The sequence below is a fragment of the Eupeodes corollae genome, chromosome 2, assembly GCF_945859685.1.
Source record: "Eupeodes corollae chromosome 2, idEupCoro1.1, whole genome shotgun sequence".
Classification (NCBI taxonomy): domain Eukaryota; kingdom Metazoa; phylum Arthropoda; class Insecta; order Diptera; family Syrphidae; genus Eupeodes; species Eupeodes corollae.
In genome coordinates this window covers 48,582,849-48,597,130 of record NC_079148.1, presented here as the reverse complement: position 1 = coordinate 48,597,130, position 14,282 = coordinate 48,582,849, and the positions used below count along the sequence as shown (strand labels likewise).

Below are 14,282 nucleotides of genomic sequence, written 5' to 3'. Positions count from 1 at the left end.
TTAATTCATCAAATTCGAACGATTACAATAATTTCCTATGGGAAGTTAAAAAATATATACTTTTGTAAGAAAGTGTATTTGACATCCTTTTACCTTCTTACATTTTTTGGTCGGGGCAGATTATTCAAATGTTTTTCTTACCTTTTCTTTTCGTTTCTTATATTTCAATAAACATTTTTGTTTTAATTTTGGAACCAACAACCCTAGCTCAGGGTTTTGCTTAACACTCTTTGTTTAATTTATTTTAGCACAAGTTTTGCTTCATTTCTATATGTAATTGTTATATTTTCGTGATTATTTTACTTTATGTGCTTACATATCAGACCAACCAACGCCAACGTCTAATTTTATCAGAATATCCTTTTAAATTTGTAAATGTCAAACAAAAATAAGGTAAATGTTTTTTTTTTCAATATTATTTGAAATAAAAATACATCAAGTTATATATTTTAAAGTTTTCGATAAAGGACAAAATTGGTTTTTGAAATGTTTGTTTGACTTATTTTTCTTCCTGAAAAATATTCCTGCAGTAGACTTAAAAAAGATATGGTCCAAGGTCCAGAATTTGAATTAATAAAATTGCCCCCAACAACTTTCCACTGGGGTTGGAACCCACACTCCAGTTGAGGTACTAGGCACCCGATGTTCACCACGGGGAGGTGAGAGTAGGAGTTGATAGACAGAGGTTGGTTTTAAGAAAAAACCTGTGGACGCTTGTGTCCAAGGCAAAACAGGGAGGAGCTGGGAGAAGGTACAACGTCGAACGGCTACAATCGCCAGAGATCGCCAAATCCTTTTCCGACCGTATTACAAGTAACCTCTCTCGAAGTTCTCTGCCGCCAACACAATGTATCGAAAACCAGTGGCAACATTGCCAAGATGCAATCAGAGAAGCCGCCTCTGATGTGCTGGGTTTCAAACAGCCACCAACAAGGAACCCCTGGTTTGATGAGGAATGTCGGCGCTGCATAAAAGGACGAGGGCTGCTCGTGAGCTCTATGAGCAGAAGAGGCGAGAGGAACGCCGACTTCTCAGAAGGAAAAAGAGATGGCAGAATAGTAAAAGTCCAACGACTAAGATGGCTGGGTCACGCAGAGCGCATGGAAACCAATGCTCCGGCCCGGAAAGTCTTCGAATCCGCACCCACAGGACAGCGCAGTAGGGGAAAACCGCGGATCAGGTGGCGCGCACAAGTGGAAGGTGACCTCACCCAACTTGGAGCGCGAAACTGGAGACATCTAGCTATGGACCGAGCTAGATGGAGAAGTTTGTTGGGTGAGACCCTAGTTCACACAGGACTGTAGCGCCACATTAAGTAAGTAAGTAAGTAAGATTACAATTTTGGCTGGTCTGGTGTTTGAATTATAATTAATAAGAATATTAATAAAAAAAACACAATTTGAAGTAATAAATCATTAAATCATAATTCGGCCAGACGGAAGTGCAGTTTCTCGTTATTTCGAGCAAGATGCATAATGTGAGCAGAGATGTAATGCATATTGCCAAAGTTCCAAACATTCTTCCATTAACAGTTATTGTACTTGTCAATCTACAAGCTAAAAACTACTTCATTTAATATTCAATACTGTATGCTATATAATAATAAATAAATGCCTTTATCAGTATTTTCTAATTGTTCGAAACTCTTTCTTTTTACTTACGATATTAAAGGGTTTTATAATTGGATCGACTTTGAACATTCACGAGTTTTTAATTGAAGGGTTTTTGGCTGGAGAGTTTTTATATTTTTAAAAATTTCCATTTTCCTTATATTAAATAAAATAATAAGTGTATTATATTAAAACGTCGTAAATCCTAAACGAACTTGTCCGTCAACCAGGAAATCTCTTTAACCAATTATGTTAAAGGAGAAAAAAGGTCCTGGTTGATACGTTGACCGATTGTCAACAATTACTAAAAGAACTTTTATAGTAGTCTAAGAAATAAGACCAATAAAGTCAGCGAAAATTACTTTAACTTTCTTACTTAGAAAAGACCATCTAAAGCAAGCCAAAGATAACGAAGAAAGTTTCGAATAAAAACTGCGACGATTTCTCCTTAAGGGTTTTAAACAAAGAAAAAAAGACAAGGTTATTTCAGTTCGTGCGTCTATTTATGCAAAATATAAATTTATTTATTACAAAATGAAATGTGTATAAAACCCTTAAAACCCCTCAAAAATATTAAAGACATACAAAAATGGTACTTTTAAAGCTAAGTTAAATAATAAAATAATTATAATATCTTTTCACAACTAATTATTTGATGATTTTGGAAAGTAAAAATCTTTATAAAGTTTAAACCATTTTAGTATCCTTTTTAGTTTCAGGAAATTCTCATTAATTATTAATCTTTATTTGACTCAGCTTTGACTCTGTATGAAGTCTTAAGCAATCCTTGAATTAAGTACATTGGTAGCTTTGAAAAATACGTTGAGTTAATTTTTAGTTCTTTATTTCGAGTCCGAACTTTAAGTTTAACTATGCATATGCTCAGATTTGAAAAAAATACCCGTTTTGAACATTATGTATATAATTTATACTTAATATGATAGCATTGTTTAGATAAAGGATTTGTTACTAAATCCCTCTTAGCACAAATGGTTAAGCGTTTATTTTAGAAATATTAAATACACACGTGAAATGTGACAACTTCAAGAAGCCTTGTTCGTATGTCTTAAATACCTTATGCGATAGAGTATAATTTTGAAGTCTCATTTCATTTAGGGCTATTAAAACCGATTGAAAAAGTGAAATTTGATTGCCAGGAACAAAACCTTCTCCACCAGTGTTATAGCACTTCAAAAAAGACACTTTACCAAGCTACAAAACTGGTGTAACAATTCGATGTCCCATTAATTGTCAATATTGAAATATTTGGGGAAGAGCTCAAAACAAATTTTTTTTGAAAGTATAAAATAAGGCCACTGATGAATAATTAACATAAAATAAGAGAAGACACTACAAAAATACCTAATTACCACCCTTTGCGCATATGCCAGAGCTCAGCTAATATGTGCGATAGCAGGATGAGCGTTCGTGGTGTTGCATAATGATCTCGGAAACTGACAGATCAATGTTTTTGTTTCCTGGGAAGACGGTGATAATGATCTCTATAGTGTTATCGTGTGATGGTACTAAATGTGTGCAACGTGTGTGTTGCTTATAGAGTACAAATTACCGTCCTATAAGATGTTCAGGTTCCGATGATGCAACTTCAACTATACTTTAACACACTCCACATTTCCACTCTAGCCTGAAATATCCGTCTCGTACTGATGCGATACCGATAACATTGAGAAGATTGCGGGACCTATTTTCAAGTGCTCTGTGTTTATTATTCTTGTCCATAGTCGAATCGAAGTTCGTTTGTTTTGAGAAACTACTCATTTTGATGATGAAGATGAGCTCGTCTCGCTGGCATTGTTGAGATTTTTATATGTTTATAAAAATGCTTCGATGAGAAAACTTTGTATAGAAAAATTAAAAAAAAAAGTAAATAAAAGAAAACAGAAAGAAATCACAGAACATGGAGACAAACAAATACCAAACCTCCAGAGTCCATAATATAGCGAAGAAAAGGGACTTCTTTTTCACTGCGAGATAAACAGAAAAATATCTAAGAAAACAATATGAAATCGCATGGATTGGATTGGGTATGTGTGTACGTCGTCGTCGTCTTAAACTTGCCCGCGGATCAACTTCTGGATATTTATTTTATGTGGGAATATCAATAGAAAGAGATTTAGTTAAGAAATATACGCATCGCATCGCAACGACTTTGCTGTTCGAGAAACGCGACGAACGAAAGAGACGTGGACGGATGCATCACTGTCGTCCAGCTTAAGTGTATCTCTTGTCAATCGCCATAGACAATCGACAGTCCCTTGGCAGGTCTTAGTCCATATATGAGCATCACAACAAATTTCATTTGGCTCAGAGCAAAAACAAATAAATACTCGTCGTCTTCGTCTTCGTCGTCGTCATCGTATCTTGAACAATAAACATTCAAAGAAGGCGGAGGCAACAATCGACTTTATATTCTTAGATATAGGTAATGTACTTATACATATATGTATGGGAACATTGCATCTGATTCTTCAACCAGGTTGCCATCATTATGCAATTTCAATTATATGACAGGTTGTGTACGTCAAAATTTAGTAAGGGACTTCAATCGGACGCCATTTGTGTTGAAAAATTTTGGAACCATTAAAAGGAAACACATTGTTATCAAATGAGTATAGGATCGGGTTTAACTTATCCTAGCTGTTGGCGTAAATAACCAAGAACATAATACTCACTATTTGGGCCAGAACCTCAATTTGTTTCAAAGACAGTAACGCACGTTTTTAGCTGTCTTATAACAGTGTCTGTGATTTTCAAAATGCTGCATCCAAAAAGCAGAATAGATTCATCATTCGAGTTGAACAGTCGTAGCTTGGTCTATAAGCTTCAAGTGTGTTTTCAGCATTTGCTGTCTGATACGATTGCCTACGTCTAGTTCGGTTTCGACACCCGCGGAGACAATATTCCCAAAATATTGGAAATCTTCTACCATCTCTACTATTTGTCCAGAAATATTAAAACGGATTGACGAAGGAATTCCAATTTTCTTATTTTTTAGTTTTAACCGAATTGATCTTTAGCTTCAATATTTCTGGTTCTCTCTGCATTCTTGTTGTCATTTGATAAAATTTCAAGGTGAGATTGAAGTGTTCATTCAATTCCACATTTTCATTCAACAATAATTGCAGTATTCACATATCACCAACAGAAAAAGTATTTGTGAGCATAATTTTTAAAGTTCCTAAAAAAATTCTATTGTAGCACAACTTGCTTTCAAATATTATAGGGTTTTTGATTTTTATTCTGTAATTCTTTACCATTATTTCCCATGCCGACTGCACTAGTTGAAGTTTAATAGTAGCAAGTTTTGAATTATTGGAAATGGCAACCCTATTTGTGATATCGTAAAGCGATTCCACGCACCATACTCGATAGCTTCATAAAGGCTCGCGATAGCCGTCTCCGAAAGGCCAAAACAATACATCGCATCGCTAAGATATTGCTTAAGACTGGTCCTGCTGTGCTGCTGAAGCGGGACGCTGGTGGTTGGACAATGTGAGTCCTGCCATATATGTAGATCTTCAAAGTATTTTCATATACTGCATGTACAGTACAAATCGCCATCCCCAACGACGACGACGTTGGTCGACCGCGCCACCACCACCACCGCTGCTGCTGCAAAGAAACAGCATTCCATGCGTAGATCACTTGCATTCCCGGCAATAAGACCAAAACAACGCCGATGCTGATGCCGATGCCAAATCGAAGGAGATACACAAAAACGCGTTTCAATCCATTCGAAAATTTTAATTCTCTTCACAGGTAAAATAAAGGTATAAACCATATCTATAGTCATATACTCCAAGAACCAGTCGTCCAAACGTCTCTTAGACCGCAAAGTCCATCAGGATGATTTTACGGTGCTTCAGCCAGCCAGCGGCACGGTGGTGGTGACCGCCTCGTCGGCTGCCCTGGCCACACCGCCGCTAGCTAAAGCTGGTCGTAATAAAAATTCAACTCACATGTGACAACGATTTGTACTCAGGCTCCTTTTATGGCCTCAATCGTAGTGATTTCTTCATGAACAATGCGACGTTTTTGCTTGTGGCTTGTCCTGGAGCAAATTTATTGATGATTTATTCCAAATAATGTAATAAAAGATTTACTGGATGTTTATCGATCCATATATACGACTATACGAGTAGAGCCAAAGCCAAAGCTAAAGTCAAAAGAGCATTTGGGTCTTATGATAGTTTAGGTTGGGTCTTGTCTTGCCGTGGCTCTTGGGTATATGACTTAATGCGAATGCAGGTTGTTCGAAAAGCGTTTACTTTTGATTGCATGCTATGTGAATTGACATACCTCAATTACAATACCATTTATATACAAAGATGAGATGGGTCAGCTCGTAGTTCTATCAATTTCAATATTTACATTTTCCATTTATAAAATAAAAAAAAACAACATTCAGAAAACCTATACATATTAATAAGGACTGTTTTGGAGATCTCGAATGGAGTTACTGTTGCTTGATCGCTCGTCTCCGATTTGACTTGATATCTGAATATTTTTGATTCGAGTTTTCTAAGAAAACTAGTCTTGGTAACAACTACAAACATATACTACGAAATTCAAACTGAATAATGAAAGATCAGTTAAGTTTTAGAAAACCAAACCTAATAAGACTATTTTAAATAAATAATAAAAACGCTTTAATTTCGCCAAATTTAGAAGAACTTCTAAGGATCAAGCACCGTAAAAACTCATGGAAATGCCACAGCAGAAATTGTTTGTTAAAATATATTATATAAAATTGGTTCAATAATACTTGTAGACAAGAATTTCTTACTCGTAATAGACTTTTCCAATAGGTTCTGATGGCCTTAATAAAATTCCGACTTCAAAATTAATATAACACGTCAGGTTTTCATGAAATAGGTATAAGCCTTTTTGAGGCTATCTAAATTTACGAAGTAGCTTTACTTCAACAAAATCTGTAAGAATATTCCAAATCTTTAATCCTTTTCTTCAATATTCAGTTGAAATATTTAAATTAATTCATACTTTTCTTACAAAAATCTGAGAGACAGCTAAATCATTTGTGCTAAAACGTGTGTCAACGAAAAAGGCACAACGGTTTGAAAGGAAGTTTTATTCTTGCAACGATTCTATTGTCTTAACAATTCTTATATAGTATAAGTTTTTGAATTTTCAAATTTTGAGCAAATAGTTAACATCAAAGTTTGGATTTAAAATCAGCACAAAAAATAACTCCGAAAAATATTATTCAAAACTATAAAAGCATTAAATCAAAGGTTTGCTCAAAACTTCTTATAGAGTCAAGAAAAGGCTTATAACTATTATAAGCCTTTTTTTGACTCTACAGGTTACTAAAAACAATATTGAGTTTTAAACTATTAAACTATTTTGAGTTTTAAATTAGGCTTAAAAATACAGTTGTTGATTCGTTTTAGCATTTTTAATGGGGTAATTTTTGAATAATAGAGTTCCATCTTTATTGATTTTTAAAAACGACGTGGTTATGCAATGTTCTTACGTTGTGTTACTTTTTGCTTGCAATATATACATTTTTTTTTAAATATACAAGTCGTTTTAGGAAGTAACTGCACTATTTCGGCAACTTCCAATGATTTTAAAATCTCACTAAAGTTTATTTTTAAAAATAATTGGCGTAATCTGACTAATTTCTTAATGTTTGAAATTCACCAGACTTAGTTTTATTTGCCATAATTTATAACGAACTTTCACTGTTTAGATTTGAGGTTTTTGTTTTTAATAAATGGAAGTAATATTTAAATAGATATAATTTTTTAACAACATGAGCCTGTTTCACCAAACGCATTTCCACTTTGCAAACTTAACAAAAAAGAGGCTGGGATGCGATCCACACTGATAACTTCCCATTCCGTCTGTCTATTTGTTTTGCTTACAAGTTTGTAGATTTTTCGTGTTGGGTTTAAAAATTTTAAAATTACCAACAATATTTTTCATATAAAGAAATAGTTCAGTTTGAAAATCTAATTTTGTTAAATAGATTTTTAGTCGAAAACAAATTTTTACCAATTTAATAAGAATTCCTTAAATTTTTACAAATTTTATGAATGCTATTAATTAGAGAGCTATCAAGAACCGAACATCAATGTTTAACAAAATTGGCGTACTTTTTATGGGGATTTTTTTAGGAAAAAACGGACTGTTGGATTTTTATAAAAAACACTCAATATCGAAAACAATATTTTCTGTAAAATAAAAATAGTTGGTAGATCATATATTTAGTTTTTAAAAGCTTTTTGAATCGTAAGAAAATTTTTATCAAGTCTTAGTATTGTTTTTTTTTGTTAGGTTTTTATTTTTTTGTAAAAAAACTGCCAATTCTATTTTTCTTTAAATTTTACTGAGTGCTGACAGCAATAATTTTTAAAAGATAAAAGTAGTTTAAAGGCAATTTCTCAAAGTTTTGAAAAGATATTTAAGTCGAAAATCAATCTTTACCAACTTTTATTAATTTTTTTGTAAAAAAACTGTCAATTCGATTTTTCTTAAAATTTTTTGAAGGTTGAAAATAATATTTCTTGTAAGCTTAAATTAGTTGGAAGCTTATATCTTAAAGCTTTGAAAAGATTTTTGAGTCGAAAATCAATTTTTAACAACTTTTGTTAACTTTTCTTTAAGTTTTTATTTTTTGTAAATAAAACTGGCAATTATATTTTTCTCAAAATTTTTGCATATATTGAAAACAGTATTTTTTATAAGCTTAAATTACTAAGATGACATTATTTTCAATTTTTGAAAAGATATTTGAGTCAAAAATCAATTTTTAACAACTATGTTAATTTTTTGTTTGGGTTTTTATTCTTTTCAGAAAACTGTTAATTCTGAATGAATTTTGAAATTAATTCGAATCTTGAAAAGTTGCAAAGTCAATAAAAAAAATGTTGACAGTTGTGTGTATGACTATTCAGCGTATTTAATGCAGAATGAGTCGATCAAACTGAATAATAAAAGTAGAGGTTAGTAGAAATAAAAAGCTTATATATCAATTAAAATATTCAACTCATGATAAGCTACTCTGAAGACGGTTCTTTGCATATTCCGTTCATAGACGCTATACCATCTCTATTGCCTACCCAATATTGTACAAAATGGTCGTTGGAAGAGACATAAACAACAATATTCTTCAAGCTATTTTAGACAATACAAATTCAATAATAATTTCTTTAATCAAAATTTCTCTTTTATCTAATAATTATTTACAGTATAGAAGTTAATTCTATGTTTCGCCACAGCTTTTCAAAAATAACGTTTTTTTGATATAATTTGTCAAATTACATTGAAGAAAGGCTACGATAGCAATAAATTTGAAAAACCTCCACAAAATCAGACATTTTTGAAATTGATATGAATCAGCCTCTTAAGTTTGAAATTCATGTTTTTTGGCAAATTCGTCAAAAACATATCCATTTTAGTAGTTTTCGACGGCTTTTTAAATCAAAATTGTATTTGCAAATGAAAATTTTTGTTTGCTTATACTACTGTAAAGCATGTCAAAACTCTAACTATAATTCAAAAAGTTCATTTTTTCGAACACAAAAAGCACAAATGCTTCGCAAAATAACAATTCTTTACAATTTTCCGATAAAAAACTTTGCAAATTTGAGTTTGGTGAAATTTTTTTTGCTAGAAGGAAAACTTTTCAATTCAATAATTGTCTCTTTAAAAATATTGCGTTTAGTGAAACGTAATTTGTAAAGTAAAAGTGCAAAGTTACAAAATGAAAAATGTTTGGAGAAATAGGCCATGTTCTGTACCAGTTTGTTGTTCCAAAATTTGGGTCAAAATTGTTAATAGTGATACTGATAACTTCCCATTAATACCTGCTAAAAATCTTCAAATGGTATTTTGTGTAAGAAGTCAATTTTATTACCAAGAGAAATGGAAGTTTAAGGTGTTTACTGTGGAGATATACGCAACGAATGGAGTAAATACATTTTTTTTTAGAAAAACGCTGTTTTTAAATATTACAAAACATTAACATTTAACTCAACATTTAATTGTTGGTACTTTTAATTATTTTATGTTTCTGGTTTTAGCTTTTTTTCAATTGGTTATAACTTTTCAAAATAACAAAACTATGTATAAGATGAAGAAAGATTGAAGTCAATAGTTTTTTTTTCTAAAGACACTTAACTCGAAATCAGTTTTTACCGGTTCTTAGTTAGGTAGCTTTCTTGCATAAGAACGACAATATTTTGTGCTGAACCAAATAATTTTGACGTTAATAATTTCATGCAAAATTTCTTTTTCGAAAAATATTCCACGTTTGTTTTTAAAGAATTTTGTATTCATATTAAAACACGTTAATTACAGTTTTCTGGAAACCATACTAATTTGTTATCATACGTCACATTATATAATATGAAATTAATTAGAAGTCGCTAGAAATTATGGGTCAACGAAAAATATTCACTAATTTACTAACGGCTTATAACCTTAGCTTCAACTTTTTCGCTCCAATCAACAAACTTTAGATAAACATGTTTTTTGTTTCTTATTTCAAATATTTAAATTGAAGAATTTTAGATGTACCAGTCCCATATCTCAAATTTGAATACAAAATTGTGGATACATTGTCATTTTTTTGACATCTTATCATTTTATCTCGTGGGAATGAGATACTCAAAACTATGTTCCATCTAAAGATTTCAAAGTGAACATCTTCCTCCAAAAAAGCAAATAGACTGTCACTTTGACGTTAAAATTGTATACAATTTTTTCATACTGTAATAACAGATGTCAACAGGTGTCACATTTAGTGTTTAGTGTTGCACATTTTTGGACACCAAAGTAATATAGCTATGTACATATTTATTAAATTAATTTAAAATATATTTTCAATTATTTAAATAAATAGCTAAAATGTTTCCCTTTTTGATTTTAGAATTCTTAGCTTCGAATAGATAATGTCCCAATCCATGTAGGCCCCAACAATGTATCTAACGTTTTCGTCAGTATCATCGTATGCTGTTCGTCCATGAAGCAGCCTTATGTTGTTAAATGTCAAAATATCTCCCGGCTTTGTTTTGAACTCAGCTGCTTCTGTTTGTGCTAGTTGAACGAACTTCGAATAAGCTTCGTACCATGGAATGACTGTGTCAAGGTCAACGGAAAAGTGACTATCCCTCTGGGGTATACTGTGGTTAATCCTCGCATAGTTACCTTCTTTATCTAAACTAAAAGTTAAAACAGAGATTTTTTAAGGATTTCTCAATCGTAATGTTTTCTTTGTTGATCTTACCAAATAACCGGTGATCGCCAAATATTGTGAAAGGGTTTTCCATCTTCAATGCCAATATCATTCCAGTCAACTATTGTTTCAGTTAATACTTTGAATTCATCTGGATATTTTGATTTCATTTGATCTGCTACATAGAAGGCATCAACCAAGGTATTACTTCCGCCCTTGGACAGAGATTGAACTACGCAATGGAGAATGTTGACACTAGGTTTGTACTCGTAATACGGTAAATCAGTGTGAAGAGGTAATTTATCTGATAAATAAGCGTAGTTTTTTGCTCCTGGCTTTGATTGAACGATAAATTCTTCACTGAAAAGTAAATAATGAATAAAGTTTCTTGTGAGGGAACGTGTAATATTAAAACATACCCATAAGTTGTTTTCCGAATAAAACCAACTCTATCAGCTAAACGTCGAACGACATCGTTTTCCAATGGAGAGTCTTCAATGATTGCAACTCCATACACAGCAAGGGATTCAAGCCATTTTTGAAGATCTGTAATGGATTTATAATATTGTTAAAAATTCATAAATTGTAGTTGCATACAATTTAAATTACAAATTTATCTTAAAGTTGAAAATTCTAGTCAAATTTGAATTCTTTGGTTATAAGTTGAGCTTGAGAAATCAATAGATTGTTTTTGGAATACAAGAAATATCAGACATTTTAAAACGAAGTTTGTCGATAGTAAAGCAACACATTTTTTAATTTCTTAGGCCATGTGAAGACCATATATTTTTCCAAGTTTGCCACTTTAAGTCTTAAAACATATTTAGGACAATTTTCAATAGTTTTTTTTAACGGAGCTCAAACTTTATCAAGTTTAAACCGATTCTTGATGTTTATGTTTTAATTAAGGAAAACACTGAAGTAATTTTATCAATCTTAATAAACAAATTTTTGATTTTCTGAATTGTTTTTTTCATTTTAACTTGAGTATCATTTGTTTTGGGAAAATGATATTCCAATGAGTTTGAAAAATTAATGCTTTAATTGATAATAAACACATCCAAACAGAAATTAAAAATTACAAAAACCCTTGTATATAAGACGAAAACAAAGCGAAAGAGAGGTTATTATCATCTAAGTTTCAGAACTTAAATAGACTTTAGAAGCTCAGGTTTCGTTATTGTATCCTAAGGTACAATAATTCTCGGTCGCTATGAATTTTGAATGGGATTGTCTTGAAATCTCTCTCCAGTGATTAAAGTTCGATAGTGATGGCTACATTTCAATTTATGTACTGATTCCAAGCAAAGCAATAAACATTTCGAAACTTTTGAGTTCCGGTATTAAGAGCATTTTCGTGTTCAAAAACCCTACGAGGAGCAAAAGAAGTTATGCTAGGCGTATGTGTACTTTTTTCAGATTTTAATTAATTTCTTTTCAAGATTTGTTTATATTATTTTCTTCAAGAACTTCATACCACTTTTTCTCTTCTTTTAAAAGCATGAATCGTTGTTTTATTTTTCACTACTACGTTTATGCGAATTAATTAAGTCGGCATAGTTGAAAGTAATGCAAATGCATATTTACACATCATCTACAACTGTGTTCCAATTGAATTCGTATTTGCATAAAAATATTATCAAGCCTGTTGCACACCACATAATAACGATAAATTAAATTATAATAAACGAAATCAGGTCAAAAGTAATAAAGACCATATCGCATAAATGTATATGTTGCTATAATTTCAAGGTGTAGTACAAAGGACACTCCTCTCTTCTTTGAATTTATAATTTCAAGTCTTGAATCACAAATCAAACACTTTAAAACAAACGAGTGGAAAAAGCATTAAATTAAAACTAACAAGTTGAAAAGTGAATGCCAAGTAGAAGTAGAAATCTTACCATTATCGTTATTTATGACATCATCAAACTTGAAGACATTTGTAACATTGTTAAAATCTGTTTTTCGCCAATGCACAGGCTTCGGTCGATAAAACTCTGTCAAGTACTTATTCCGGCTTCTTGCATTAAAGTCTCGTTCTCTAAGCCACTTCAAGTCATACGTAGAAGAATGTTGATCGCTCCACTTCACAGTAATTGACTTCTCAAGCTTGTCAGCCTGTATCAAAACACAAAACAAAACAATGACAAAAACTAAAACAAAAGCAAATTCAAAATATGTAAGCATTGCAATAGATTCAACTATTTCACAATAACAAACAAAGTATCTATAGGAAGGTGTAGAGAACAAGGTACATATGTAAGTACTTAAGTTGCATTGTTATATACCTACCGAAATATCTTGCACTTTCACTTTTATGTCAAACTTGTCCCAGTCGATTCGGCGACTCTGTGAACTCTGATGAAAGCACTGGGGGCAACGACAGTTGTCACGTAACCAAACACCGGGAAATTTCATGGCATTTCCATTTAAATTTTCATTTTCATCGGCATCTGCATCGGCATCCTCCTCCCGCACAATAATGTATCTATCATTTTGAACAAATGCACTGATTAATCGTTTGTTCATGATGGCAGGGGTAGCCGTAGCAAGAGCAGCAGCAGCAGCAACATGAACTGGATTTGAATGTTGAAAGCATCTTTTTGCACGAATTATGGAGGGAATCGACGACAACGTGATGGAGAACATGGGTGGTGCAGACTGCAGAGAGATTGATTCACGAACGCCAGCCAAATACTACTGAGCGGAGCGTGCATAGTGATTTTCTTAGCTGCTTCGGCTTGAAATAGCCACATTCTATGTGATGATGTGCTGGACTTTGAAACTGCCTTATAGATTCGTCATAAGAGTGTTTTCAGATTGTCATTAGAAAAAACACCCACTATCACCAAATATAATAATGTCGTCTAAGGCGTGAATCACTTCCCCACAAAAGTCAAAACTACTTGAAGTTTTAGTGAATGTCTGTCATTTCTTGAGGTTTATTTGAACTAGTGCTTGAAAATAGGGTCAAATGCTAAATTTTGAATGTATTTCTTTTCAGAAAACAATAGGAAATTATTTCTGACAAGTCTGTTAACACTGCTATATTCATTTTGTTGTTTTTTTGTACATGTTGGCATTGCATTGGACGTCATGACTTGGTCTCACAAGTAGAATATTTTAATCAAGCTGATAAGAACACACGAATTTGAATATTTAAATATTTAAGAAGATAAGAATTTACTATATGAAATAAGTTATTGTGGCACAAAAACAAAATACCTAACCCACATTTTTTGATTGTTTATTCGTTTATTGGATTAAGAAAACATAGACTAAAATCGCTCTTTGTAGGACAGTTTGGCAAACTTTGAATACATTTTAATGGAGAGTATTTTTGAAGAATAAGAGTTTGTCTTAAATTCATAAGGAGTGCTAAGTTGATTATTGATTAAAAAGTAGTTTCAAAGATCTATAGTCTATAGTTAAAAAAAACTTGACAT

The 14,282-nt window shown here is 32.2% G+C and overlaps 1 protein-coding gene across 1 annotated transcript; it reads right to left on the bottom strand.

Annotated features, from left to right (window-relative positions):
- Window positions 1-10,451: 10,451 nt before the first annotated feature.
- Window positions 10,452-13,542, bottom strand: LOC129945566 (gamma-butyrobetaine dioxygenase). The gene is made up of 5 exons (XM_056055375.1): window positions 13,129-13,542; window positions 12,738-12,954; window positions 11,253-11,379; window positions 10,885-11,193; window positions 10,452-10,819 (listed from the first exon to the last, which is right to left on the bottom strand). The coding sequence occupies exons 1-5, from the start codon at window positions 13,483-13,485 to the stop codon at window positions 10,501-10,503; spliced, it is 1,329 nt and encodes a 442-aa protein (XP_055911350.1). The 5' UTR covers window positions 13,486-13,542; the 3' UTR covers window positions 10,452-10,500.
- Window positions 13,543-14,282: the final 740 nt, after the last annotated feature.

Coding starts and splice junctions, on each gene's coding strand:
- LOC129945566 (XM_056055375.1), bottom strand. CDS start 13,485: ATGTTCTCCATCACGTTGTCGTCGATTCCCTCCATAATTCGTGCAAAA. Junction 12,955..13,128: donor TGAAAGTGCAAGATATTTCG/GTAGGTATATAA, acceptor GTTTTGATACAG/GCTGACAAGCTTGAGAAGTC. Junction 10,820..10,884: donor TGGCGATCACCGGTTATTTG/GTAAGATCAACA, acceptor TTTAACTTTTAG/TTTAGATAAAGAAGGTAACT.